Source organism: Arthrobotrys flagrans (assembly GCF_004000055.1).
Source record: "Arthrobotrys flagrans strain CBS H-5679 chromosome Unknown unitig_1, whole genome shotgun sequence".
NCBI classification, from domain to species: Eukaryota; Fungi; Ascomycota; class Orbiliomycetes; order Orbiliales; family Orbiliaceae; genus Arthrobotrys; species Arthrobotrys flagrans.
In genome coordinates this window covers 902,883-930,667 of record NW_027137556.1, presented here as the reverse complement: position 1 = coordinate 930,667, position 27,785 = coordinate 902,883, and the positions used below count along the sequence as shown (strand labels likewise).

The 27,785-nt window shown below is 46.1% G+C and overlaps 6 protein-coding genes across 6 annotated transcripts; 3 read left to right on the top strand and 3 right to left on the bottom strand.

Moving 5' to 3' along the window:
- Positions 1-3,646: 3,646 nt before the first annotated feature.
- Positions 3,647-4,381, top strand: DFL_008266 (uncharacterized protein; the record flags this gene model as incomplete). The annotated part of the gene is made up of 1 exon (XM_067637977.1): positions 3,647-4,381. The coding sequence occupies one exon, from the start codon at positions 3,647-3,649 to the stop codon at positions 4,379-4,381; it is 735 nt and encodes a 244-aa protein (XP_067485913.1).
- Positions 4,382-7,086: 2,705 nt separating this feature from the next.
- On the top strand, positions 7,087-7,921 carry DFL_008265 (uncharacterized protein; the record flags this gene model as incomplete). The annotated part of the gene is made up of 2 exons (XM_067637976.1): positions 7,087-7,182; positions 7,253-7,921. The coding sequence occupies 2 exons, from the start codon at positions 7,087-7,089 to the stop codon at positions 7,919-7,921; spliced, it is 765 nt and encodes a 254-aa protein (XP_067485912.1).
- A 5,070-nt stretch (positions 7,922-12,991) lies between these two features.
- DFL_008264 (uncharacterized protein) lies at positions 12,992-16,434 on the top strand (the record flags this gene model as incomplete). The annotated part of the gene is made up of 6 exons (XM_067637975.1): positions 12,992-13,776; positions 13,979-14,084; positions 14,409-14,845; positions 14,904-15,166; positions 15,221-15,903; positions 15,958-16,434. 6 exons carry the CDS (start codon positions 12,992-12,994, stop codon positions 16,432-16,434), a joined length of 2,751 nt encoding a protein of 916 aa, XP_067485911.1.
- A 2,485-nt stretch (positions 16,435-18,919) lies between these two features.
- On the bottom strand, positions 18,920-20,670 carry DFL_008263 (uncharacterized protein; the record flags this gene model as incomplete). Its single annotated transcript, XM_067637974.1, has 5 exons — positions 18,920-19,154; positions 19,214-19,554; positions 19,618-20,418; positions 20,494-20,561; positions 20,625-20,670. The coding sequence occupies 5 exons, from the start codon at positions 20,668-20,670 to the stop codon at positions 18,920-18,922; spliced, it is 1,491 nt and encodes a 496-aa protein (XP_067485910.1).
- A 705-nt stretch (positions 20,671-21,375) lies between these two features.
- Positions 21,376-23,634, bottom strand: DFL_008262 (uncharacterized protein; the record flags this gene model as incomplete). The annotated part of the gene is made up of 5 exons (XM_067637973.1): positions 21,376-21,454; positions 21,521-22,888; positions 22,959-23,366; positions 23,440-23,514; positions 23,618-23,634. The coding sequence occupies 5 exons, from the start codon at positions 23,632-23,634 to the stop codon at positions 21,376-21,378; spliced, it is 1,947 nt and encodes a 648-aa protein (XP_067485909.1).
- Positions 23,635-25,135: 1,501 nt separating this feature from the next.
- DFL_008261 (uncharacterized protein) lies at positions 25,136-27,333 on the bottom strand (the record flags this gene model as incomplete). Its single annotated transcript, XM_067637972.1, has 3 exons — positions 25,136-27,021; positions 27,116-27,242; positions 27,307-27,333. The coding sequence occupies 3 exons, from the start codon at positions 27,331-27,333 to the stop codon at positions 25,136-25,138; spliced, it is 2,040 nt and encodes a 679-aa protein (XP_067485908.1).
- Between the last annotated feature and the right edge of the window lie 452 nt (positions 27,334-27,785).

Sequence of the window (27,785 nt, the reverse complement as noted above, 5' to 3'; positions counted from 1 at the left end):
AAAAAAGAGGCGAGGCGAGAACCTCTTTTCTCTCTCTCTAATGATTATTCTATTTTCCTTCTGGTTTTATGCTAAGTGCACACGTGACTTCTGCATTCCTGCAAGGGACGGAATGCGATTACCTGGTTGAATATACGGGGGAACGCGCTATCGGAGCTTCAAACTGCGGTGACGGGGCAGTTCGAAGCTGGAATGCTTATCTACCAATCTGTTTCCATATCCTTCTGACACTGGAATTACGTGAATGGCCAGATCACGGGCTGGTGGGAAGAAGATGGGAGGGGCCAGATTGTTGAATTTTTTTAATGATGACAGACGGTTCATCCATGGGTTGATATCTTGATACTTCTATTCTATATGTATATCTTTAAACTGTTAGCGCTATAGCGAGTGCATTCTATTCTTCAGTGGGAGAGAGCATTTTCACAGGTTGGGAATGCTTTATTCCAAAAAACAAAACTTCAACAACTAAACCCAGTTCATGGTATCATGGAGATTTTTTACTTCCCTTTTCTAATCATCCTAAGACTGTGATCACCCCTTGCATTAGTGGATACTCGTACCTGCGCGAGATCTTCATACTGCGACCGGGATATCTAGATCTAAATGACAGCCACGCTTTGGTGGTGGTCCATGGGACGATCTGACAGGAATGCGGGAAAATGCACCATACCAACGACGTCAATCGTAGCAAGATTGCGTATCATGATTATCAGGCAGCCAAAATGTTCGTGATGACGATAAAACTAACTATCAAAAGGGTGAGCTGGTATCGATAAGCCCTTTGCGGGTGACAGAGGTATAAAGATGCAAGATATTCGGCATGATAGACCATTCTTTTCATCAGCAAGCACCTCTAGAAGGGCAAGCAGTCATTACTCGATTCTCTTTTATCTCGTGCTGAAAAATTTGCAGATAGGTCTTATATATATATATTTTCAAATTCCTTAGAGGAGCTTGAAGTTTCCTTCTTGAGGGAAATACTAGAGCTTGTCTCTTTTTATCAACATTTCTAGGATTACGTAGATTTTATATTCAGGGTTTGGAGAATCCGATTTCGATGACATCTTCCTTGACGATAAAGCTATCTATTCACGAATATGCAAATTCTCCTCGCTACATTCTCTCTTACCGTTACCGCAATTCCAATTACAAACCCCTCGGCTGCGGTTATAAAGCCTAGAGTACGTATTAAATTTTGATTCGAACTTACTTTCATAACGTCTTTTTTACGATATATATAACTAACGATCTTCCTTGGGGTCTATTCGATGGTCTCCTCGGCCCTGGCGATCTACTAGGAGGTGTGACCGGCGGCCTCGACCCCTCCAAACAAAAAGTCAAAGCCGGTACCGCCGCAATCGCAAAACCCCAAGATGGGTTTGAATTCACAAACATCGATGTATTCGGTCCCAAAGTCGGGTTGCTAGATTTAGTCCTCCAACTCCTCCTAGGTGGTAAAAAGACAATGTGGCTTACTCGCGTACCAATAGGGAGTTCGATAAAGAGTATTAGCGGGGCGACGCTTAAAGTCGGTCCTGCTAGTATTAAAGCCGTGTGTTTTGCGAAAGCAGGATGCCTTCACAAAACGGATAAAAATGGTCTTCTTGGATGCTTGGATCAGTTTAAGAGAGAGAGATATCGATATGTTCGTATAATATTATATGTGGCCCAAATCGTATCATGGAATCTATAGCTCTAATATAGTATCTACATATCCTACATATCCATAGATGGAAGAATCGAAGACCCAATCAATCAGAAGTTAAACTTAACGTCAGGCGCATTCATGCATAAGAGAGAGAGAGGAATTCCTCATGCTCGTTGTATGTACTATTTGGAATGCTGAAGAGCCAGATGTCGAAAAGCGTTGGTATTTCTTATTCAATTGCATAGATAGATGCTCATTTGGCCCATGATCACAGCTGGCTGTAAGCTTATAGGATAGAACTGTGGACCTGAGGTTTTTCCTCTAGATCTATGACTGACGTCTTCACTTTATTGCATGGCTCCTCGTACACCATGGTACCATCACTTGGATTCCATTATTCTCGATACATATAGAAACTCTAGTCTTGTGCCCAGACGTCGGTTGGCCACAAGCGTTAGAAACTCCGTGCTACAAACTCCACCTTACAAACTTCACTAAACTCATACCCGTCTTGCTTGCCAGACTAGATTCAATATACCAGTAATTACAGCACTTGAACATCGGCACGCTGACACACGGATGTTTAAGAGGCAATAGCTAATAATTTGCATGAGATTTACAGAAATGCCGACAGCCATTTTGTATATATCTAATTGGCTTGGGCGAAGTCAGCCATGATCCGAATGTGGAGGTACTCAAAAACCGTTATATCCTTTCGTAGTCGGTAAACGGCCAACTAGACAGCTGGACAACTGAATACCCCCGAAAAACAACCACCCCGCATTCCAATCAACCATATCTATACTTCCACCTGGGAACAAACCTCGGTAAGTCAGAGTCGCAAATGACCGGCCGAGAATATCCCTTCTACGCAAATTTCATGTCGGCACATATCACGTCTAGCAACGTCCATGGCCTTAAGCCATACGCTAGGTGTGGCTGTAAAGGTAGCCTGAACAGAGGAGGTTCTTTTGCTCCGCCAAATCTAATATACATCGCGTGGTATCTACCAAGTCGAGTATAGTATTATCACCAACGTAGTTACTTTGCATATGTTGGCCCTGCATGTTCGACCGGTCGACCTAGTAATAGTGAACCAATAGACAAACGACCTTGCGTGTAACAACCTATGGCAAAGAGTTTCACTACCTATTTCGTCCCTTTAATTCTCCTGAACAGACTACTCCTGCGCCATAAAAATAAATTAAACCATGGACCCAACTCCACGACGGCAATAATATCCAACATAGTGGTGTGTTGGGGGACCTCCTGTGATAAGAACGTAGTCTTGTATCTAGTAAGAACGCAAGGGGTCGATATAATCTGAAGTTTCCAACGTCGTCACATGTGTAATTAAATTACCAAGACTAGAAGTCTGAAATAATACAGTCCGCCAGATCCTAATGAAAATGTGATCACAGCAGCGGAAGTTAGCTAGCCGCATCCTAAACTCGTGCAGGAGAAGCAGCACACAAAAAGCCACAAATAGTCTCCTTGCTTCGTCGACCCGATTAGAACTATTGGTTAGCTAGTATTAATTTGACACACCCGTCTCGAAGGGATATTGTATTAGCCAAAGGCAAAATTGGACAAACTAAGTTGAGTATCTAGGAGGACCTTGTTAGATAGGGTAAGAAGTAATCGCTTAGCTATGAGATCACATTGAGCTCCTGTATTGGCAGGAGTCTTGCCCTTCGGCTGGCCGAAATAGCTGAACCTTGAAGCTGGAGATACTATGCAAAAGGTGTAGACCTTTCGAATATTTAAAGAGGTCGATCCGATGCCTGTTGAACATTTTTTCTACCATCATCAGCACAGTCGATCATTCAATCAACCTTCTACAGCAAAGAAAACAGCCTCAGGCACTTTCACTCATTCAAACAAATTAATCGCTCTTTTAGCACATTTTCCGGTCTTACTTTGCTATTTGCAATATCCACGCATTCTTTTTGAATCCTCTTTTACATTTTAATCAATAATCCCTAAGCTATCAAAATGGTTGCCTTTGGAACCATCTCTACTGCTTTGGCTTTCACTGCCGCCGCTCTTCCAGCAACTCTCGCTGGCGTCCGGCCCGTCGACTTCTCGGATAACTATGTCAATCCCGGTGAGATCAAGCCACTCTACGAATCTCACGGCTACAAATTCGAGCACTTCGACCTCCTTGGTGGGGTTCTCGATGCCACTGGCAATCTCGTCCACGACATTCTCGCCACAGTAGGCAGCCTCCTCAGCGGCGGCAAGAAGACTAAGTATGGTCACGGTGTTGGCATCGTTGGCGGATATGACCAATACAAGCCAGGCCGCATCCACCACTCTTCTCAAAAGCCATTCAACATCCTCGGTCTCAAGGCACTTTGCTGTGCCTCCGATATCTCCAAGATATGCGATCCCGTCGACTGCAGGATCAAGCTTACCGGCTATAACAAGCCAGAGGGTGGAAAGAAGATTTACGACCACGAATTCTATATTCCCAAGTCCAGCCAAAATGGCAAGGCTCCAGTTGACATCGATGCAACTCTTGATGGTATCGTCAATCTCGGAGTTATTGGCATCGACCTGAGCGCCATCATCATTGATATTGAACTTCTCGACCTCGTCGATGTTGATGTCAACACTAAAAAGAAGAACCGTGGCCGCTACAGCTACAAGTCCCGCTCCCAGAGCCCCAGCAATGGCCTCCTCGGTCTCGGATTGCTCGTCGACCTCGACCTCAATCTCGCCTTGTAAACAACCACACGACAGATATGATCGGACGTCTAATAGCCTTTTTACCTTTCGCCACATCTACACAACCGGGGCCTTTTCTCAGGACCCGAGGTTTGTTCCGGTTACTGTACGACTATAAACGATTACACAAAAAGGGATCAACGGCTTCTACAATTTTCAACTACTAATTAACGGAGTCTTCCACACTTGTCAACTTCTCACGTCTTCTTTTGGGGGATTGTCCTTTTTTATTTGCAGTTTCTGTTCTTCCAGTGTATTCTTAGGAATTTTCTATATATCATGAGCTCATTGAAAAAAATTACTGATCCAATTGATACAATCGTGATATCTACAATATGCTGTTTGAGAACCAGCACTCTCATCAAAGGAACTTGCTAGATAAGCCGACGGATCCCGGATCAGGATGCCCACCTGCGGTACCTCTTGAACCCTTGCTTGTATACCAGAAAGCTTGGCTATTCTGTGTAAGCATTGATATATCTATCACCACTAACATGACAGTTGCAACGATGTTGGTTGGTTCCGGACTTGTTCTCAACTTCTGTTCCCACTTAAGCCGATTCTAATTCTATAGCCATCATCATTCACCCTTCGCCTCTAATCTCGGGGTCTCCCTTTTGCCAGATTATCAAACCAATGAAATGGCGTTGCTTCATGCAACCTTGACACGGCCGGGCCGATTGTGGTTGTGGTTGTGCAACACGAGATCTGTGTCACAATGCAACAACGATCTTCCCGATCTTAGTTACACAAGCGATGGGGTAGCGCTACCTCAAATATTCTAGGGTAGAAATTTTTTTCTTTTTTTTTTTTTTCTTCAATACGTAGAAATTTTGTGACTCCAGCGCTTCTTTGGGTGAACGTTTGGCTCGGCTGAGTTTCATGCTACATGGCAGCCTGTGGGAAGTTTCATATGTCTCAGCACGCGTAGACTTTATACTCGCAAGGCTTGTCGGCTGGATGAAGAAAGTGGATTGAAAAAATTGGTTCAAATTGCCACCATAACGATTCTTTGTAGAACGACGGGGGGAAAAACTTTAAATTTTGGATTTAATATCGTTGGACTGGTCATGAGCAGAGAGATAGGATCGAACATGCTAAAGCACCTGATCAACGTGTCCATGGATTTATAAATAATTTAGCAAGGGAGAAATGACTATCAGGAGGCATAAGAAATTGGGATTGCTACTATCAACTTCCATACCTTAACCAAATACAAAAGAAGATATATATATAATCACACTACCGCGTCATCTGTAGTCAGAAGCATGAATGTAACTGTCACCACAGTTTCAAGACCTCGCTCTCCCACTTGGAAATACCTTGGGCCTTATCAACTACGCTGGTTTCATCTGGGAAAGCATCAAAACTTTCAAACCATCTCCCTCGGAACTCTTCTCGGTGCACCATCTCCCTAACTGGAAAGGACGCGCGAGGGAAGAAAATATTTGAAAGATCATTTACAGCCGTTCCAGCTATTGCTGATCCCGGGATAATCGGGAATATTTTTTACTATTGTTGCCACTGTTACCAGCTTGGAGAGAGGAGGGAAACCCCTAGAGAGAGTTACGAGTATTGTGCTTCGAGCAGCACCTATCAATAGCCTTAGGAGACGACAATTATTCGAACTTCCTATAATTCTACCCCCTCCTATACGCGTTGGAATCGGTTTGCCTAGGAGGTACACCCGCCAAGGCTGCAGCTGCGGGCGCCCTCTCAGTTCCACGGCCCAATCCGACCTTTTCGATACCACTTTTAATCGAGCTAAGACTGAGGTATTTTGAAACCCAAGTTACAGGATAAGGTCGTTGGGACAAGCGGATTGGTCTTTACTACGCGGATCTACGAATTAGCTTTTGATTAGTTTTTCCAATATGAGTTAAGTAAGGCTTACTATACTTTACCTCATGTAACGGGTACGAGTTGCGTGGGAAATAATTTTTATATCATGCTTAATAGATACCCAATTAAAACCGATACCTTCACTATGCTCTAAATCCCGTTTGGAACCAGAAACTTCCCAAAATGATCTTTTAGTGGCGTACACGAAAGATCGATATCAACACCAGCCCACGGGATTCTTCGAAAGGCTGATACGAAAATATGTAGACGATACATCATAGTCGTGTACATCCATTCCCATCCCCGCCTAGCCTTTCCCCCACTGCCGTGCCGGTTTCTAACCAAATCCGGGAAATGTGGTATCCTAACACCTGCATTCGCGCGCATTCTAGCCATGCATATTCCGTTACAGTCTAAAACAAGCCCTTCCCGTTAGCCAATAAGTATAAAACGAAACATAATAACCACGGTAGGTTAAGACTTAACTCGCCACCCCCTTAGCTTAGCGATTCCCAAATCTAGGGGGCTTGATTTTCTTTGGAGGGAGAATCTTCTCGCGCTGCCGTTATGCAAGGAGGCTTAGGGACCTCAGGTTGAAATATTGGTCTCCTTCCACCGACGGAGATATATTCTACGGGGTATTTCTACCTGTATATAAACGATAGTAAATCTGGAAAAGTAACTGGATTTTTTTTAACACTTCGTTCTGCAGTGCACGTTTGATACGGCAGACTTCCATTCTCTTCTAGTCCTATTAGTAGATATATTCGATATAAATCTTTCTTTCCTTATCTACATATATCACAGGCTGTTGAGCTGAACTCCACCTGTATCAACACTCACTATTTTCTTATTTGCCCATCATGCAGTTCAAGTCATCACTCACCGTGTTCTATATCACACTGAACGCTCTTTATCATGGTGCTGCTGCCGTATCAGCTGCCAGCTCGGTATTGGACGTAAGTAATCACCACACCACACCTAAATAAATACTATATCTAACCTTTTACTCTTTCTTTCAAAATACAGTTCCGAAATTTAGTCATACCAGCAAACGAAACCACCCCAGTTCCCCTAGGAGACTTCGGGGGCGTGAAATTCCAGAACCTCGAAGTGATCCCCATAGCCAACCAACCACTAGGTACCGGTGGTAACGAAGGGGTTCTCGCCGACGTAAATGGTTTACTCCACCCAACTGCCGATACATCTTCTACGACGGCAGCAATAATCGATCCTAAAACTGCACCTTCGGGCGGGGAGATTACGATCCCATCTGGGAAACGATTACAATCTTTAAGTTTCTTTTGCTGTTCTTCCAAGGAAGGAGAGAGTATTTTGGAGGGGTACGTGTGTACGCAGGTGAAGTGTAAGGCTACCGCTGTTAGCAGTGGAGAAGGAAGCGATGGGAAGAATGTTATGAAAACCGAGGGTACAGCTGTAGCAGCACCATCGAGCACGGCTACTGGTACTACATCTGGGAGTATTTTGGGCAACAGCTTGGTATTGGATGGGTCGGGTGCCAATTCTACGGCACAGGCAGAACACTCCGTTATCATCACCTTTGCCGGGGATGCGGCTGTTTCGAGAGTTAAGAGAGGGAAGAGGGCGGCGATGATGAATGGTAGCGAGAACATGATTCTTGTTATCACGGATATGACCGTTGTGCCGGTTAACGCCACCAATACCGAGGGAGCTTGAATCCCAAGTCGGATCCTCCGGTCTATATCCTTCGGTCTATATCCTTCGGTACATGTGTCATGACATCATGTTTAGATGCATCCTTTCTACGGTTCCTTGTGCCATATTGTAGGACTGGATTTGAGGTTTTCAGCCTAGCCTTGGAACATCATATCGTCCTACCAGAAAGAACTTTAGATCGTTGAGATTACACAGTTGAGCTCATAGAAAAATGACACAAGGGCCATGTGTGAACTTCAATAGAAGTCCAGGCTGGAAAGTCATTTGATAAAATAACATATTCTTCATCAATCTATTCGAAAGATATATCAAAGATTCAATATCACTAGATATGTTGTCCTTTCAGTACACCTCCGTGTAAATCTTAAGAAACAAATCCCTGACCTAAAAGATCGATAGTATGTAGCATGCATGGAGTCAATGTTACCGTTGTGCCTGTCCTCTACTAGAATATATCAATATCATCTCGCACCCGGTCCCGTCTAACCATCCAGGTTAATGCTACCAAGAAGGGGTCTACCGAAGGAAATCTAAAGGTACAGAGCACCTTTGAAGCCTTTCCCGGGGAGTTGTGTTACACTACCACTAGTGATAAAACCATATGTATGGGGGACGAGATGCTCGAACCGCAAGTTCATACTGGTATGGCTCACCAGGCGCTGAAAACGCACCAAGACAGCTTCGACAACAACCATGGTTTTGGAAGATGAAAATAAGAAAAAAGTGCGTAATCAGAGGGCGGCCAAGCCCAACAAAGAGTACAGAAAATGCGTGGGTATGAGCGGATGTAGCCGTACGTATGTTTATCAAAGCGAGCATTCTCTGCATTTTAGAGGTGTCGTATTGTAAAGCCAGACCATGTAGGTATCTGGTTGCAAATTCCGAAGCCGGGTTTCAACAACAGTAGGCCTGCTGGCCCAATGGCAAGGCGTCTGACTACGATCCAAATCGCTATCAGGAGATTGCAGGTTCGATCCCTGCGTAGGTCAAAGATGATTTTTTTTATCTTTTTGAATATCGGACGGTTCGTTAAGAGGAATGGGAAATTTAATTTGAGCACTGATTGAAAAAATTTTTAATAGTGAGCTCTACTGAGCATGTCCACCTACTCTTTCTGTTTTTGCGTTTGAAATGTTGGTTCTAAGACGGTTCGCAAAAGGTGAGTGTTTGAAAAAATGCAACAAGTACGGAATGATTCCTTTCTTAAGACATCATTGCATCGTTTCCATGATCCAATTTGCCAAATAACAATGGATGTCAGGCCATGTAAAGTAAACTGTAATGCCTATTAAGCCATCAATTAGCAAATATTTAGACGGTTTGCGGAAGGTACAGGAAAAGTCTTGCTGCTCGGTCCTTTTAGACCTTTGGCAGTTTCGGACCGAAGGAGACAAACATTTCCCAATACAGTTGCCGTCGAAAGTAAAAAAAACTCTCTGCTTGCTCGCATCTACAGATGAAGCAAGATGAGAAAAAATTTTTTTTCATATGACCTACGCAGGGATCGAACCTGCAATCTCCTGATAGCGATTTGGATCGTAGTCAGACGCCTTGCCATTGGGCCAGTAGGCCAATTGATAAAATCTTCTCAGATCTATCGATTTTAAAAGGTCAGGGAAGTTTCTATCGCATTGAAGAGGTCTTGTGTTCAAGAAGTACCTAACCATTAAAACCTCAACCCTCGGTGACCCCAGAGTCGACATGTTATTCACCCCAAGGTCTCAGGCAAAGTCGGATTCGCTAAACCCCCACGAAGTACTGATACCTCCACAAGCCCCAGATTTAAAATATATATACGAAAAACCCAAACCCATTTCGATACGAGCTGCATGTAATACAGTCTCTCGGGCTCTCCGAGTTCCCAAATAGAGATATAAAAGTTCGGGATTACCCATTTGCCCCAAACATGACGAACTTGCATTCCTCCCCAAATCTGACTATCGACTTACCTTTAGTAAGTAGGAGTGGTGCGCTTGTATCGTACGGATCGTACCAATCGGAGGGGAGGGCCTATATCTGGTTTGTGTTATAGGGTGTGTGGTGCATCATTTCGGCCCGCTTATAGATTATGGTGACACGAGAATCAAACAGAGGTAGGTGTACGGCAGTAAGCTAGCTTAGTAGTATTGCAACTGTTTCGAAATAGTAAGGAAGTTCCAAGCTTTTTTTAAGCTCGGAGTTATGCAATCATCGCGAAGGCGATTGTGAGTCTTTTTTTTTAATGTGTCCTGGTGGCAAAGGGGATTGGAAGAAGCATTAAATATCAACTTTTGGGGGGTTAGGAGGCGTTGGTAAACGTTGGGGTTTGGAACAATAAGGCTGAGAAGAGAAGCGCCAATCTTGAATGGCGCCATGACAGGCTTGTAAGAGAACTATTCTTAGTCACTTCACTAGCCACGGCGGAATCGGGATTCTAGAATTTCTGACCTCACCGAATATGGATCCCAGGACATTTCGTTTGTGCATGTGTTAGGGTAGAGGAGAAAAAAAAAGAACCTTGGATTTCTTGTGTACTGCCGGGTTACATGTTCCCGTTAGTTTGTGCCCAACAATCGAAAAAGAAAAATTTTTTTAAAAATAAAAATAAAAATAAAAATAAACAAATAAAAAAAAAAATCTCTGACGCCTGGGTTTGTAGATATCGATTTTTTTTTTTTTTTTTTAGCGAGTTGGGCAAAACATGTGAATCCTTCCTGGGAGTCTAAAACAAATAATTTCGAGATGGAGGGTGGTCGAGGGCTGGGCTGGGGGGAACCGGGGCGGAGAAAGATTGGTTTTGATATCAATTGTAAATGCAAATGCGCCGGCAGCTGCTGATAAACAATAGGACTTACATTACATACAGACAGGCTCCCGCCGCCCGATGTTTGTTATCTCCAGATACTGATGACCTCTTGGGACAAAGCAAACAGTAAGTTCGCCGGCCATCGGGTGGCTTTTTGAATTATCGGATCAGACCACCAAGTTGAAGCCAGAGCGACCGATTTTGCCAGCCCAACGTTGCAGACTGATAGGGCCAAAAATTATTTCGGCTGGGGGAAACGCTTTAAAGCGAACAGGATAAACCCTTGCTTGGTAATAATATCGCTATCCACCGAGGAACGATTATTCATTATTTTTGTCCAGAGTAAAAAGAAGAAAAAGAGACCCTGCGAAGCCGTTAAGTAATAAGAAATCAAGGAAGAAAGAGTATTTCGGAGAGCGACTTTGAATTCGAATGACGCATCGTGAAGAACAACAAGAATTCGGGCACGTCGCAGGTTGTCTGATTTGACTGCATTCTTTAATTCTTTCTAATTTCCCGGAGGCCAACCTTCTGATATTTGAGGGCTACTAGGCAGCGAAAGTCCAATTCAACCCGATTGCTTGCTGGATTTCTGCATTGCATTGAGGTTTGCATTAATATTGACTGCAAAGAAAGAGCTGAGTTGGAAGAAACATCGTGAATGTCAAAATCGTGCAGCCTCATAACGAACAAACCAACATTAACATTACAGAGTTATTCCCTTCAAGGCTTAGACTAGCTTCCGGCGTTGACTCTTTCATCTTCCTCTTTCAGCTTCATATTTTATCCCCGTGTATTAGCATCGACAATAATCATCAATCATCAGTCGCTAAGAAAACACCTTTTGTTTCCGTTGCTCTCCGAATTCAGGCAGTAGAGTTCTGTCACGACAAAATCGGACCTTCCTGGGCTAGGGCCATATCGAATCTCATTCCCATTCACCCGGTTCAGGAAGACAAGAGAACCGCATTCCGTGGTGTAAAATCCCTCTTCATCTAACATCTAACGACCTTGAGCAATTGAGTCTCTGCCCAGAGTCGCTTGTTTGTGTCGAATTCCAAAGGTGTTCGGGTTGAATCTGGAAGGAGGAAACAACTAGGACCATAGTTGAGGTCTAGGATAACCAGTGGGTAAGAAGTAAGTAAAATAATCGTTCGCACTACTGCATTCATCAAAGTCACAATTGCAACGGCGGGCCCTTTTTTTTTTTTTTTTTTTTTTTTTCTTCCCTTGCTTGTCATCATCTCTTACCCTTTTTATATTTTATTATTTCTCTGCCTTCTCAGGCCACTTTCCACACCATCTTCTTCTCGGTCTATTGGATAGACGCACGGGACTCCTCCAGCTGCAGGAACAGGAACAGGAACAAGAAAAAGGCACAGGAACAGGACAGGCAAGTAGCCAGTCGAATCGACCTGATCAATTGCGAGTGCATTTGCATACCACCTTCGGGCGGCGTGTGTTGCTGAGGCCAATTCGAGAACGAGCTTCTTCGGAAACAAACATTTTTTTAATAAACATTTTTTTTCTCTTCTCTTCACCAACCCGAACAAACGAAAGAAGAAGAACGAAAGAAGAAGGAAAGAAATATCCTTCCTTGACTTTGGATTCGAATTTGATTTAATTCATCGAACCCCGAGCCAAATTCAATTGACAGGAAATTAAGTCTCGGGCTTCAGATTCGACGTCGGTCCGACTTGAATCCACTTTTGCGACGAATCCAGTTGGGTTCAGTTGCAGTTCTGCATCAGCCATCCTAGATCCAGAGCTTGGGACAAGGTCAGCCTGCAGCATTCAATCAATATCCACAGATATTCGCTATACCGGCATACTTACGGACATACCCTCCCCAGGCATCTGCTCCACTTTGCACAACCAACTGCACTGGCATGGTATGGAACCTCCTGCAGCTTCACGTTTAGCACATGCTGGGAAAAAACGCGCAATTCTTTTTTTTTTTTTCTTTCTTGCTCTTCAAAAACAACAGGGAGCATCGGATGAAACTGATTCTTTTGGCCAGAAGAAGCGTGCTGACCGAATGGCCTTCAAACAGATAAACGACTCATTCAAGCAATTGGTCGCAATCGACCGAAACGCCAGACATATATCAATAACATATTGCTGAGTGAAATCACAGCCAAACTTAAAACGAAAATAAAATCCAAATTGCTTTTGGCCTGATGAGCCGTTCCCCCAAACCGTGACCAAGCCCAGCCCGGTCAAAGATTCCGAAAATGGTCCTGGGCTTTTTCAAAAGTACCTCGTCAAGGTCGTCGTCGTCTAGCATGGCAGCTGCAGGATCGTCGGCACCAACAGCACCAGCTGCTAATCGCACAACCTTGTCCGGGACTGGTTCCAGTGCCACTGCCACCAATGGCTGCACCACCATTAACACTACTTCGACTAGCCTGAAGAATACTGATACTAATGCTAATACTATTACGAATGCTTCTTCTTCTTCCTCTTCCTCTGTTACTTCTTGCACTTCTTCGGATTCTTCCTTGTCTGCCAGAAAACTAACGACGACACCGGGTGCGGCTGCCAGCAACACGGCCAGCAACACTTCTGTTTCCCCTCCTCTGACACCAACTTCCACTTCCTCCCCATCCGCCACCGCAAACATCACTGACAACCTCGAACCCACAAAAAACTCTCTTCCACCATCTCCACTTCCGACGGATTCTCACCAGCAGCAGTCTGAAAAACCTCCATCCAGACTCCTCTCTTCGCTATCTTCATCCTTCCTACAGCTTGCCACTCTTACAAAACAAAGTTCCTCTGCTTCTGCTTCCGCCCCAGCAGCTTCCTCTGCCAAGAAGCCGAAGCTTTCAAGTCGATCCGACTCCACCCCAACCTTGAATACCTCCTCCGCTTATACATCTAGGACCAATTCCCCTCTGGCTTCCTCACCGACTTGTCCTCCCACCGGATTGACAGAACCGTTAACAACAGCCACCACTTCAGTATCAGCTGTGGTGGTTACGCCACAAAAGCCTCGCCGAACTCACACATCCTCCGACTCCCAGGCCAACTCAGCAACCGACCTCCTCAAGATGGCCATGGCTCAAAAGTCAGTAATAATCCATTCTATCTTCTTTCTTTCTCGATCCGGTCAAGCGATATACACCTGTCCTTCTCCTATTGCTGGCACCATTATCGTTACCACTGTTAGAAAGATCGTGGCAATGTTTGATTATAAATCAGCTTCTTTACCTAGACGATGAACCTTTTGGATCATATGTGCGGTTACTGACTTGATTTTCGGTTTACAGCGGCTTACTAAGGTTGGAGAACGAGGATGAAGTCTCCGGCCAACGAACCCCTCGCCCAGACTTTCAGGATAGACGTATCCCCGCCATCCTCCACGGTTTCCAGCAGGTTTGTTTGACCCATATTCCGAATATTCCAACGGCGCTTCGTAGAACCTTTGGTAGTGTTTTCCCGCTTCCGCAGCTGCAGAGTGAGCTTTCAACAGAGCCTCTTGCTCCTGGGGAAGCCATCATTTCGGACGATCGAGTGGTCCAACCCCTCACTTCGACCCGTCCGACACATATCCCACTTCCTCGCTCGGCATCCTGTCCGCAGAAAGGGGAAGTGGACATTTTGTCAGTCCCTGGAGTGCCTTTCGCTCCAGGTGCCGAAGCTCAACCGATCAGTGCCGTTCCATCTGTTCAGAGGGATGAAGCTACTAAACTAACAAAGCCTATTGCTGGTATCAAGGATACACCGCCGGCCACGCCTCGAGGAACAACATCTGAAGGAAAGGCGCTGACTAGCATCGACACTAAAATCGCAAAGAAAGGGTCAGACTCTTCAGGCTCAGCTACATCCCCAGTCACAAGACCTCCCAGAGGAAAAATTACTGTCAGAGTTATAGCTGGACGTAATTTACGAACAACCCCTAGCAGCCCCAACGGACCGAAGGATCCCTACATAGTGTGTACATTTGAGAGCAACGAGTCCATTTCAAAAGGCCCTAGTAAGAAAGATGATGTATCAGGAAAGCCTATCGGAATCCCCGGGCTTCGAGGAATCTCTATCCCCATGAAGAGCAGAACAAGTTCTAGCACAGACTTGCAGACGCTTGGCAAGGAGAAAGGTGGATTCACGACAGCTAATTGGGACCACGAGGCTATTTTGTATGTATCCAACCCCCGGAGGCTCGATTTTTGAAGGTTCTTCTGACATAATCCGCAGTGACGTTGTTCAGGATCACTCGGAAATGGTCGTCACTATCTACGATCGTGAAAACCAAGAGACTTTCGTTGGGATGGTTCGTATAAGGCCCATTCTCAAGGAAGAAGGGACTGTTATCGATGAATGGTTCCCGCTTCAGCCGAGATCTGAGGAGGAGCGATCTGTCGTAACTGGCGAAATCCAACTGCAAGTGATTTATGAGAAGACGGCGAAGAAACACTTCGGTCCGAGTGACTTCCAAATCCTTAGGTTGATTGGTAGAGGTGCGTGCTTTTCTCTATATGTTTCCAAAATGTTGGTTTCTAACAATAAGATAGGCACATTTGGACAAGTTTATCAAGTCAGAAAGAAGGATACGAATCGTATCTATGCGATGAAAGTGCTGTCCAAGAAGGTTATTGTCCAGAAGAAGGAAGTTGCGCACACCATAGGAGAACGTAATATCCTAGTTCGAACAGCGACCACTGACTCCCCATTCATCGTCGGCCTTAAATTTTCATTCCAAACGCCCACAGACCTCTTCCTTGTGACTGATTATATGTCCGGAGGCGAGTTGTTCTGGCACCTGCAGCAAGAAGGACGCTTCAGCGAAGAGCGTGCCAAGTTTTACATTGCAGAACTTATTCTCGCACTTGAGCACCTCCACAACCATGACATCGTCTACCGCGACCTAAAACCGGAAAATATTCTGCTCGATGCGAACGGGCATATCGCATTGTGCGACTTCGGCCTCTCGAAATCGAATCTTAGCAAGAACGAGACAACCAATACCTTCTGCGGAACAACGGAGTACCTCGCCCCAGAGGTCCTGTTAGATGAGCAAGGATACACCAAGATGGTGGACTTCTGGTCCCTTGGTGTCCTCGTTTTCGAGATGTGCTGCGGTTGGAGCCCTTTCTTCGCGGAAGACACCCAACAGATGTACAAGAACATCGCCTTTGGTAAGGTCAGGTTCCCTAAGGATGCTCTGAGCCTCGAGGGTAGAAATTTCGTGAAAGGGGTAAGTGTAGTATCTCGACGTTTGTATTTTCAACTCATACTGATGCTCTCGCAGCTCCTAAATCGTAACCCGAAACACCGACTTGGCGCTCTACGTGACGCAGCTGAACTTAAAGAACATCCTTTCTTCGCTGATGTCGATTGGGAAGCGCTTAAACAAAAGAAATCCATTCCACCGTTTAAGCCAACCCTCAAATCTGAAACAGACACCCAAAACTTCGACACCGAATTTACGAATGCGCCCATCCCAGGATCAGTTAGAAACGATATTGTGGCAAGCACACCGCTTAGCCCGGGAATGCAGAATGCCTTCCGTGGATTCACGTTTGTTGATGAACGGACTCTTGAAGAGCAATTTGGGAAGTCTGTCCAGTCACATCATAGCCATGAGGATCACAAAATGGACGATGGTAGCGATGACGACGATGATTTTGATGAAGGGTTTAGTCATCGTGGAAAGGGTGGTGCCAACGGGAGACTGAGGAATGGCGACGATGACGGCATGTTCGCTACCGATAATATCGATATCTAAGGTGATTACGAAGTGTATAACCTTGAGTGAATACAATGCCTTTCTTTCATCATTTCTCCTCTTGGTTGGCCACTTGCACCACCGAGTCCATTCCTTCTGATTAAACTCATCGGTATCCACTCATATGAGCAGTATTTACAATTACTCTGATACTGCGAATATCACCACAGTTTCTCCTGTGGTGATGAAATATCCTAATAATTTTACTCATCCCAAAAGCTCTGTTCTTTATTCATGTTCGCGGGTGTTCTGTTTTTGTCATCTCGCATCGATTCTCCTTCTCGTCCGTTCATAGTCCTCATTCATCTCCCGCTTTTTCTCAACTCTTTGAGCCCCACAGTTTTTTTTTTTTTTTTTTTTTTTCCTCTCTCATATCGACAGCCATAAGTCTGACCGAGCTGTCCTTGTCTGTTTTCGAGCATTCTCCCTCCAAAGAAATGACCCCTCTTATGTCCTGTCCAGCGATGGCCTCTCAATTCGTCTTCTATTTTCCTTTTACGTTATTAATGTCCGTCCTTAACCATTTTCCTTTCTTACGAACCCAAAGTCCATTTCTATTCCTTTTTTTTATTCAAGAAAATTTAGATCTGGGAGGTGGGACCGGAGGGAAATACCAAATTACTTCTTAGCTTTAACGACGACGATGAGGAGAGGGAGGGTTGTAAGAATTTTAATGTGGAAAGGAAAAAGTGGAAGGCTGCGCTGCGCTAGCGAAATGCTTGTTATTAGCTGTCCCTTTTGCTTTTACTCTTTGCCTGCTTTTTTTCGTACCTAGTCTCTTTTTCTTTATCTATATCCGCGGAAGCATTACTCTGTGCCATTGATCGAACTCTCGTGTTTTTTTTTGTCCCTCTTATGGTACCCCCTTCCCGAAAAACTTGGGTCTGATGCGAGCGTGCTCTCTCGGTTCCTTTAATTATTTCTTCCTGTTCACATCTTAATGTTTATGTCATGCCGACCTACCCTTCCTCTCCACGATTGCCGTTTATCAAAGTCGACCTCGCCCACGTAAAAATTGGCCGGCCCTCCGCATAATAACAAGGGGAAAAAAAACGAAAGCATACCAAGGTTGACGATGGGTGTATACAATCGCTCTCTGTAATCGTACGGAAACGAAGAAGAGGGTGGAGGAGGAGGAGGAGGAGGGAAGGCTTTCTTTTGTTCAGGGGGTTTTTTTTTTCTTCGGCCCGATTGCCCTTTTGGTTCATCTTTTTATTTCTTTCTAGTGCCAGTTCGAACGTATATATATCTGCCTATTCACGAGAGAAAGAAGGGGAAGGCGGAGGTGGAAAAACTCGTGCCAAATATTGTGAGGAGGGGGGAGGAGAAAATGCCTACGAAAGGCCAAAAGAGCTAGGGGCCGGGGAGCTCGAGAAGTATTAAATACCAAATAGGAGAATAAAAGTATTACATATTGTGTATCACAGAATGGAATCAAAAAAACAAGCTAGATATTAGGGAGCGAGGCTGGGGATGTTTACGAGAACTAAGGCTTTTGTCGACAAATCACGCACCCTGATAGCAAAATGGTAAGCTAGGCAGGGACAGCTTGGTTTACGAGACATCTAAACTCTACAAATCACTTGAGAAAATCCGAATATATATGGAACTTTTTCTGATTTCTTGTCCGAACGGAAAGGCTAAAAAGAAGCAACGGGCTGAAAAACGGTAGACAAGCAAAGCAGGAGTGGGAAAAGGTGGAAGGAGCAACGAAACTGCATATGAACACAGTACCTCCGTTAACGCCGAAGGATGGAATGAAACAAAAGAACCGAAGGAATTTTATTACGGGCTAACGTATGTTCAATTTGCAGGTTGATTTCTGCGGAAGGATAGTTCGGTGTGGTTGAGCGTAGGACATCATAAAGGGCTCGGGGGATTGGATAGATAGATAACAAAGGGGGGGAAGAATTAAAAAGAAGACCTAGTCGCCAGTCCACCAAGACGTTTGGGAACCGTCTCATGATCCAACTCTTTGAAGACGTATAATGTTGCATTATAATCGTGTTTTGTGAAGTCGGTTTGGTGCAAGGTCTTGTAGCTTTGTTCAGGTGGCGCGGTAATTCTTTTTGTGGTGTAGAGAAGAACTGAGGATGCTTGATGGTATATCCGAAGACCCATTGATGAATTGTGGTCTTTATCGGATAGCAATCCAAAGTTGGGGAAACGGTAAGAAGGGGCGGTGAAAAGAGAAAGAAGAAATTTAAACGTCGGTAGGAAATTATATCTGACAAAAAAGAGTTTCGGTGAATATCCTTCCGAATATGAAATACTGGGAGGTGTTTGCAAAGCCAAAGGAGAACCCAAAGGCTAAGCTCTAATAATGAAAAGTCGAGTCCACATATGTCGGGAGAGCCGTAATGCCGTAGGCGCGAAATCGGTTGAGTGTTAGTTATGGTTACCTTATCACGTGGGTCGGGGTTGTCGTAAAAAAGTGTCTGGGGTAAAGAAGTAATCAAGCGAGTGGTAAGGATGGAGAGAGCACTCAGATTTGACCCTTGATGTCAACTTTCTTAAACGCGACGGCCTTTGCGGCTTCGATGATCGGCAGAGCTTTGACAGTTTCAAGGACAATCTTGTTGGTGCCGTCGTCCTTAGAACTCTCCTTGGTCTTGATAAAATTGCCAGCGTTGTGTTTCACGATGAAGGCTTCACATTCGGCGTCATTTTCAAATCCCAGTTCCTCAGTAATATGGCGGAAGGGGATGTCAGGACGGTACCTAGTCCGGGGACTATTAGCAATCTGTTCGGGAATCAAAACAGTACGGATAGTACCTACGATCTACAAATTGCAGCGAGGGCAGCAAGTCGTTCGCGATCGATGAAGGAATCCATAAGATATCCTCCCATGTTTGGGGCATCGAGGTACAACTTGAAGAAGCGATGGAAGTTACCACCAGCGACGGCACTCCTGACTGCTAGCGCATGCAATATGGCACGGTCTTCTTTCTCTGCTGGGGTTAGGCTTGCTAATATGTCATTCATGTCGGTTCTGTTGCAAGTGTGTAGGAGATAAAGAATTCGATAGGCCTTGAACTCGTGTGGATGGCCGCCGGGGATCTTCTCGGAATAGAGATTGGCTAACTGCGATTGACATTGGTTATACTCACCCAAATCCGCCTATTTCATATCCGTTAGTATTGGCGCCTTGGTAGCACGGGGGTAGGGTAAGGGCGTACATACCTTCTCTAACGCAATTCTCGCGTGGATTTCGTAAACATTAATAGTAAAGTCGTTTTTAATATGCTGGACGGTCAAATCTTGGCGTAGGGACTTGAACTGATCACAAATATACGAGTAGTTATTTTCGGCCTTCCACTTGGACTTTAGCAACTCCAAGGTCTTCTCCAGCACGTGCAGAGGCCGGACGGTATCCGGATCTGGCGCCGAAGTCAACCTCAGATACCGCTTTTCCAAGTTAGTGGCTCTGCCGACAATGGGAGCAAAGGCCGGGGAATCAAGGGCGTTATGCATAGCATTGTAATGGCTGAACACATTCTTGGCTTGGTGTCTCTTATAACGCTTGTCCAGCCTCTTGAAGGCATCTGGACCTTCATAAGAGTAGTCACTGGCGTTTGTCTTCTTGTATTTCTTATCAGGTCGAGTGACTGTAAACTCATTCTTGTCACTTGCGATTCTACTACTCAGCTTGCGTTTGCTTCCTTTCGATACGTTGCTACTGTGATTTTTGGTTGGAGTGTTGCTGGCCGGGCTTGAATCGTCACCGGAAGAGATATCCATCTTGTCGGAGGTTGTCGTGGATTGTCGGCGAGCGGCAGCCGGGAGCGGGTGTGTGGCCCAGTCGATGGTCCAAACCGTCTCGTTCTCAAAGGCATCTGTTATAATCTTTTTGAGAGACACTTCGACCTCGGCTTTGTTCTCTGAAGGACAGTCCTCGAATGTCCGTGCCACGTATGCTTTGAGAGCATCGGGAAACTGCGTCCGACGAGCTGGTTGTTGTTGTTGTTGTGGAGCCTGGGATGTCTGTGCGTGATGGTAATGTGAGTCTCTCGTGTTCACTGGAGGATACGGATGATGGCGATGGCTAGGATGACGAACTGAGTAAGTGTTGCTGCTGTTGGATTTCCCAAGATTTTTGCGGACGGATACGGGATGGAAGCTTGGTCCTGGGGAGGTCAGCCGTTGTCTGATGGGAAGGCGAGGTTCTGGGGCGGTTGTCAGGGACCTACGTTGAACGGCCGTTCCACCAGCAGCTCTCCAGGGCGGTGTCGTCATGGTGAAAGTAATAAGCTGTCTTGAAATGATGTGTGAGCGATGTTTACCTGATGGTGATGTCGGCAGGCCTGGTGAGATGCTGAAGGTCGTTTGTTGTTAGTGCGGATGATGAAGATGATGAGTAAGGAAGGGAGCGAAATGGCTGGGAAGGAAATGTTAAATGGGGAGAAAGATTGTAATTAGGGGAAATAACCACCAGCGACAAACGCACAACACATTTGTGTTTTTGGCCCTAAGGAACCACATGGCACTCCTATATTAGCCATAACCGATAGTGGCTCACACATCACGATATATATTTAAGTACTGAATCGGTAACGACGGTATAAATAATGATAGATAGTAATTGTCATTGTCAAATTCCATTGCAACAGTCATCGGTTCCCTTTTCGCCAGTGCCTATTTTGTTCATACAAAAGCATTCGCATTCGCCCTTTCCAAAATCCCAAAATCGTACACCGGCATGCACCCAACATGATTCCGCCGAAGAAGCTAAACATATCCTGAAAGGAGGAAACGAAGCAAACGGGTAAAAGGCATCTCCTGACAAAAAAAAAAAAAAAAAGAGAGAGAGAGAGAGCAAGCAGTCAAAAGATAATAAATCATAAGACACATGAGAATGTTTTGGTCGCTAAATTGAAAGAAAAAAAAAAAAAAGAAAAACACAGGCTTCCCATAGCTACGATAAGTAGTTGCAAAATATGTTCAACGGAAATCAAATTTGGGGAAGACGTTCCTGGGAGCCACGGCGTATTCCACAATGCCGCTGGTAGTTGCGACATACCTATAGCAGGGAGTTAGTAACTAAGTGGTATATGGCACAATAGAGGCGAGGTATGCATGGACTTACAGTTTCCTGCCATCACAACTCCAGGTTAACCCAGTGATATCCAACTCACCATCTCCTCTTCTACTCCGCACGACCGTATTAAGAGTGTTTTCTGATCCTGAATCGGTGCTAGACACACCGCCCTCCCTTGCTCTTCTTCGCAAGTACTCCAATCGCCACTGCCTCTGGCGGGTTCGATACCAACGACTTTCAAACTGAAGAATATTGTCAACATTAGAATCCGTAGTTGTTGCATTAGCCGATGCTGGTAACGCAAGATATCGCCTTCGAGATGCAACCGGAGAGGAACTAGAACTCTGTTCGCTGCCATCATTACTGACATTCGAAGGAGCAGAAGTAGGTGGCCTAGGTGGCGGCGTAGTGAGTTGGGCCACGAGTCGCTGATACTGAGCCTCAAGTTGAGCCAAGGCACTCGATGAGGCTTGTAACCGAGACAAAGTAAGGGAGCTCGACGTATTGTTGCTGCGACTTGCGGTAGGGGACGTCGCCGCATCGTTAGTGCCGGTGCCGGAGGAGTTAGAGTTATCACCCCCGGAGTAACGCCTCGGAGGGTGCAGGCCCGAATCGGCCGGAAAGCTCTGCCCATCGTGGAATAGTATCAAAGGTGGGAGGTATATGCTATTTCTCCCGGCACTCGAAGCTGATGTCCCTTCGCGAGGTCTAATCTGTGGCTGGGTCGGAAGGGCAGTCTCATCCTCATCTAAAGCAGCTGCAGCATACATTTCGTCGTGAATTTCCTGCTCTTCGGCGGCAAACGCAAGTTCAGCTTCGTCCGTACTACCGAACGTAGCTGGTCGCCCGTGATACAGCGGATCGCCCGATAATTCTGTCTGTTGTACCTTATCACCACCGACGTTGACTCGAATTGTTTCCGAGCAGAATTCCCGTCGAATGTCGGTAATCGTGATTCTACCTGTGTGTTCGGCCCATACGAGTAGATCCCAGGGACTCGGGCTGAAGACGACACAACGAACCGCACCCGCTTGGGTTTGTGGCCGCGAAGATTGGATGACGCGTACAACTGGCGAAATATCTACGTCGTCGAACAGCCGGGTGTCAAACAATGTTATCGATCCATCTTGCGAGGCTACAGCGCATAATTTCGAGCACGGCGAGAAATCAGTTGATATCAACGCATCGCCGCCATTGTATGACGGGCTGGAAGTAAGCTTCCAGTAATAGTCAGGGCTAGATTCCGAAGTAAGTGACGCAAGGTCGTAGAAGAAAACTTTCGGGGAATCGCCAACGACAACGAGATATTTGCCGTTTGGTGAGATTGAGGCGTGATTCGTAGGGAAGTCGAGAGTAAGGGTAGTAATGACCTGGAATTTAGAAAGAGAAAACAATCGAACTGTCCTGTCGTTATTACTATTTTCAAAGAAATCTCATTAGAACCTGGACCGAATATATGTATGTCCGAAGTGGGGTTCTGTCATACGTGATAACAGCGATTACATCGCCGTCTTTCTTTGAATCAGCCGGCCGATATAGTGTAATCGAATTGACAATTGTCCCACCCAACTCGGCTAAACGAATATACTCTGTCTGGCACCAACTTTGCTCAGGATCTGTGGTTGCTGAATCATCGAGTACGGACCTCGGTTGTTGTCCAGCAGATGTCGAGGCTGGCTTGTCCCCGATTTTGATGATTGCGATCTGTCCATGCTCCACACCGCCAGTACATATCCATCCATACTTGGCGCTGATGCATCTTGGCTCGAAAGGTAGGAAAGTGATCAATTTTCGTTCCTTGGTGGCCGTGTTCAGGGAGTATATTCGAGCGTCGACGGGGTAGTACAAGACATTAGGAAGTGGCGAACAGAGTAGTGACCGAAGCTGCCAGTGCCTATATACGTGATTTTGCAACGATTAAAACACCAATACTCTGTACGAAAAGTTGCTTCTGGTGAAAAGCTTACTTGTATGGCACAGGGGCATTGTAGAAGACCGGGGAGGGCGTTTGAGAGATGAAGGAGATGGTCGCCCGCCCAGACCTGTTCGTGGTGGCCACCAGCCGACGGTTAGCGAGATGGGAGGTCTCCACTGGGGGTTGTATGTAGCCAAGGTAAGTAAAAGAGGCACGGTAACAATACATACGGGTCGGTGACAGTCATGGTTGGAGGAAAGCAGTTATACGGGATCGCGAGGGGCCGGTGAAGCCGGGCAATCCATCCACGAGGACGAGAGTGGTGAACGGGAGTTCGAAGCAAAAGCGGTCTGGCCTAGATCAGGTTGGAGAGGAAGAAGAAGAAGAAGAGGAAGTCCTCACATGTCCTGCAACTTGACTGCAACTCCACCTCGACTGCAGAAAAAATTGAAAAAGCTTGCTCAAAATGTAAGCACCCGCACGATATTGTATTGCCACCCTCGAAGGAAAGAAAAATAAAGGGTATATTGTATTGTCACACCAGATTCAAGACCTGCCTAAGAGCCACGGCCGTTATATCACATGGAGACTCGAACGAACTCTTCGGAATGCGGAGGAACGGGTCTTTGCTCTGGAGATGGCCGATATCCCCAATTTGCATTCCTGGGTACTTACTGACCGTCCTGGCTTGGTCTTTCCCTAAAAACACTCGGTACTGCAGCCGTAGGATGGCGTACGTACAGGGAACTCGAAATGCGACTCCTCCAGCTGGACCCATGGAAGAAGGGAAGGAGAAAAGGAGGGACAGGGTGGAGGGACATACGCACCTGCGCCTTAATATCCCACTTTCACACCAGGTTCGACACGTCTATCTCACAGTTGGAGTGCAATGGAAAGGATTCTGCGTGTGATACCATTATGGTCGGTACTTAAGTACATGTGCTTTTTTCAGCCCAGGCGAATCCCCGACTGTCGCCCAATGCAAGAAATCCATGGCAGGGTGGGGACACGCTAGCTGCTGCAAGGACACCCTTGGCTTTTTGCGTGGTGTTTCTGTCAAAAGCGCCATCCTCCAACAGGGAACGCTGTATTTTGCAGATTATCGATATCGAATATTACATATAGAATGATTGGGTATTTGAGAGCATATTAATCTCAGAGCGGAGATATCTGAATTTATTATATCACACTATAACAAACCAAAGAGACCCACACTCCACCATCACCAAACAACTTTGTACAAAATCTTTCTGTAAAGAGCATGCCGTCTATACATGAGAAGACGTGAAGGGAGAAGCCGCCGGGACAGAACTTCGTCCCATCAGGCGACATGGAAGGAAAAGAGAGAGAGGGGTAAACAACCATATACACATATTTCGTAATAAACATTTTCTCGAACTCCTTCCCATAGACGGAAATCCGTGGTCGAAAAAAATCACGACCACCAAAGAACATAAACTTTTCAATTTCTATATACAGATAAAATATAATATTGCCCAATACTACGGGCGTAGATGATAATAAGAGGGAGAGAGTGGGGGTTGGTTTTAAGAGAGGTATGCCGTATGAACACCTGGTCGGAAGGAGGGGGAGGAGGAGATGCCGGATCCTTTCTTGACGATTATGAGTCGGTAGGTGAAATAGAAATACAATGGAAGAAAAAAGCGTAGTTTGCGACAGGATGCAACGGGTATAGCGCGAGAAAAAGCCAGGCTAAACGGAAGGAAGCATCAAGCATCAATCAGTATTTACTGCTTCTGCTCGCCAGGTCCAGTGTTGGAGTTCTGGCCCTCGGAAGACCCGCTGGAGCTGCTTTCCGATGGGGCCTCCTTCTCGCGGGCGGCCTGGTGCATCTTATCGAAGAGGGTCAAGCTGGCCATCTGCAGATCGTCCATCTTGGCCTTGAGTTCTTCGCCAGTGATGGTGCTCTCGCCACCTTGGGATTGGCCGACCAATTCGCGGAGAGCAGTGATCTTCTCCTTGATCTTCTCAGCCTCTGCCTTGTCGAGCTTGTCTTCAAACTCCTTCATGGCCTTCTCGGTATCGTTGATGACGCCATCGGCACGGTTAGCAGTCTCAATGAGGTTCTTGCGGGCCTTGTCGGTCTCAGCATATCGCTCAGCATCGTCAACCATGGACTGGATTTCGCTGTCGCTCAAACCGGAGCCGGAAGCAATGGTGATAGACTGGTCCTTGTTAGTGGACTTGTCCTTGGCGTGAACGTGGACAATGGAGTCGGCATCGATGTCGAAAGTAACTTCGATCTGGGGAACACCACGGTGGGCTGGTGGGATTCCAACCAACTGGAAGTTGCCCAAGAGCTTGTTATCACGGACGAGCTCACGCTCTCCCTGGTAAACCTTGATCTCGACGGCGGTTTGGAAATCGGCAGCAGTGGAGAAGACCTGGGACTTCTTGGTGGGGATGGTGGTGTTTCGGTTGATCAAACGGGTGAAGACACCTCCGAGGGTTTCGATACCGAGGGACAACGGAGTAACATCGAGCAACAAGAGGTCAGTGACCTCTCCGGCAAGGACGGCACCCTGGATAGCTGCACCGATGGCGACAGCCTCATCAGGGTTGACGGACTTGGCAGGATCACGACCGAACAAGTTCTTGACAGTTTCGATAACCTTTGGCATACGAGTCATACCGCCAACGAGGATGACCTCTTGGATTTCCTTGGCTTGAAGGCCAGCATCCTTGAGGGCCTTTCGGACTGGATCGATAGTCTTGGTGACTAATGGGCCAACAAGGTTCTCGAATTGAGATCGAGTAAGCTTGGTGTTAATGTGCTTGGGACCGGAGGCATCAGCAGTGATGAAAGGAAGGTTGATATCAGTCGAAGGGCTGGAAGATAATTCAATCTTAGCCTTTTCGGCGGCCTCGCGAATTCTCTGGATGGCCATGCGATCCTTGGACAGATCGATGCCCTGCTCCTTCTTGAACTGCTCAACCAAGTGACGAACAAGAGTGATATCGAAGTCCTCACCACCGAGATGGGTATCACCGTTGGTAGACTTGACTTCGAAGACACCCTTTTGGATCTCGAGGATGGAGACATCGAAGGTACCGCCACCAAGATCGTAGACGGCAATGATTCTATCGGCATCCTTGTCAAGACCGTAGGCCAAAGCAGCAGCAGTTGGCTCGTTAACGACACGGAGAACGTTCAAACCGGCGATCTGACCGGCATCCTTGGTAGCTTGACGCTGGGAATCGTTGAAGTAAGCTGGGACAGTGACAACGGCGTTCTTGACGGGCTTGCTAAGGTAGCCCTCAGCAGTTTCCTTCATCTTTCCGAGAACGAAACCTCCAATCTGCGAAGGACTGTACTTCTCGCCACGGGCCTCAACCCAGGCATCTCCGTTGGTGTGCTGGACAATCTTGAATGGGACTTCCTTGATATCCTTCTGGACTTCAGCATCCGTGAACTTTCTTCCGATGAGACGCTTGGTGGCAAATACGGTAGCATCAGAATTGACAATGCTCTGACGCTTAGCGGAAATACCAACCAATCGCTCACCGTCGGAAGTGAAACCAACGACGGATGGTGTTGTTCTAGAACCCTCGGAGTTTTCAATGATCTTTGGGATCTTTCCCTCCATGACACAGACGGCAGAGTTGGTTGTGCCTATCGATGATACAATTAGGACCCTGGATCAATAGGATCAAGTCGATAGCTAACTACCTAATCTAGGTAGTTGCCACCAAGTGTAATGACTTACCGAGATCGATACCAACAACGGCACCGGTGACCTTCTGGTCTGTCGACTGATGCCTGGCATATACGGAGCTCAAGGACGAACGAACCGAGGTTTGGTTCCATAGACGGGCAGCGCCTCCTCGAGGGAGCTAATGAATCAATTCACGTCAGTACTTGATGACAGTTAATGTGGAGCCGGAAGCAGAAACTTACTGCTCTCGCTGCTCTGGCGGCAAGCATTTTGTGTGAGCGGTAAAGATGGTGGGGGAGGTAAGAGGGAGTGCCAAAGGCCTTTCGCTGGAGAAAGAAAGGGTAATCAGAAACAAGAGAAGATTCCGAAGAGATCGAGGTTAGAGAATTTATTCTTCTCGCAAGAGAGATAAAATTCCTGTCTACGGAGGAAGTGAAGAGATGGGGGTTTTGGTGGATGGATGCGGGATGGAGGAAAATTTTGGAGAGGTGAAAAATTCAACGCAAAGAAAAATTTATATGCGTTTGGTTCGGCAATCGATAGCGACTGTGAACCCGCCCCGCTAGCACTTTTCGGGCAAAGCGGTGCATGCCCACCTTTCAACCGAGCACTCGGCCAGGAAGGCGGTGGAATCGCGCAGAAGGGAGCTCGGGCTTTGGTTTTGTATGTACTTGTCTCAATTGCTTTTATTCTTAGACTGTAAAAGAGAAAAAGAAGAAAC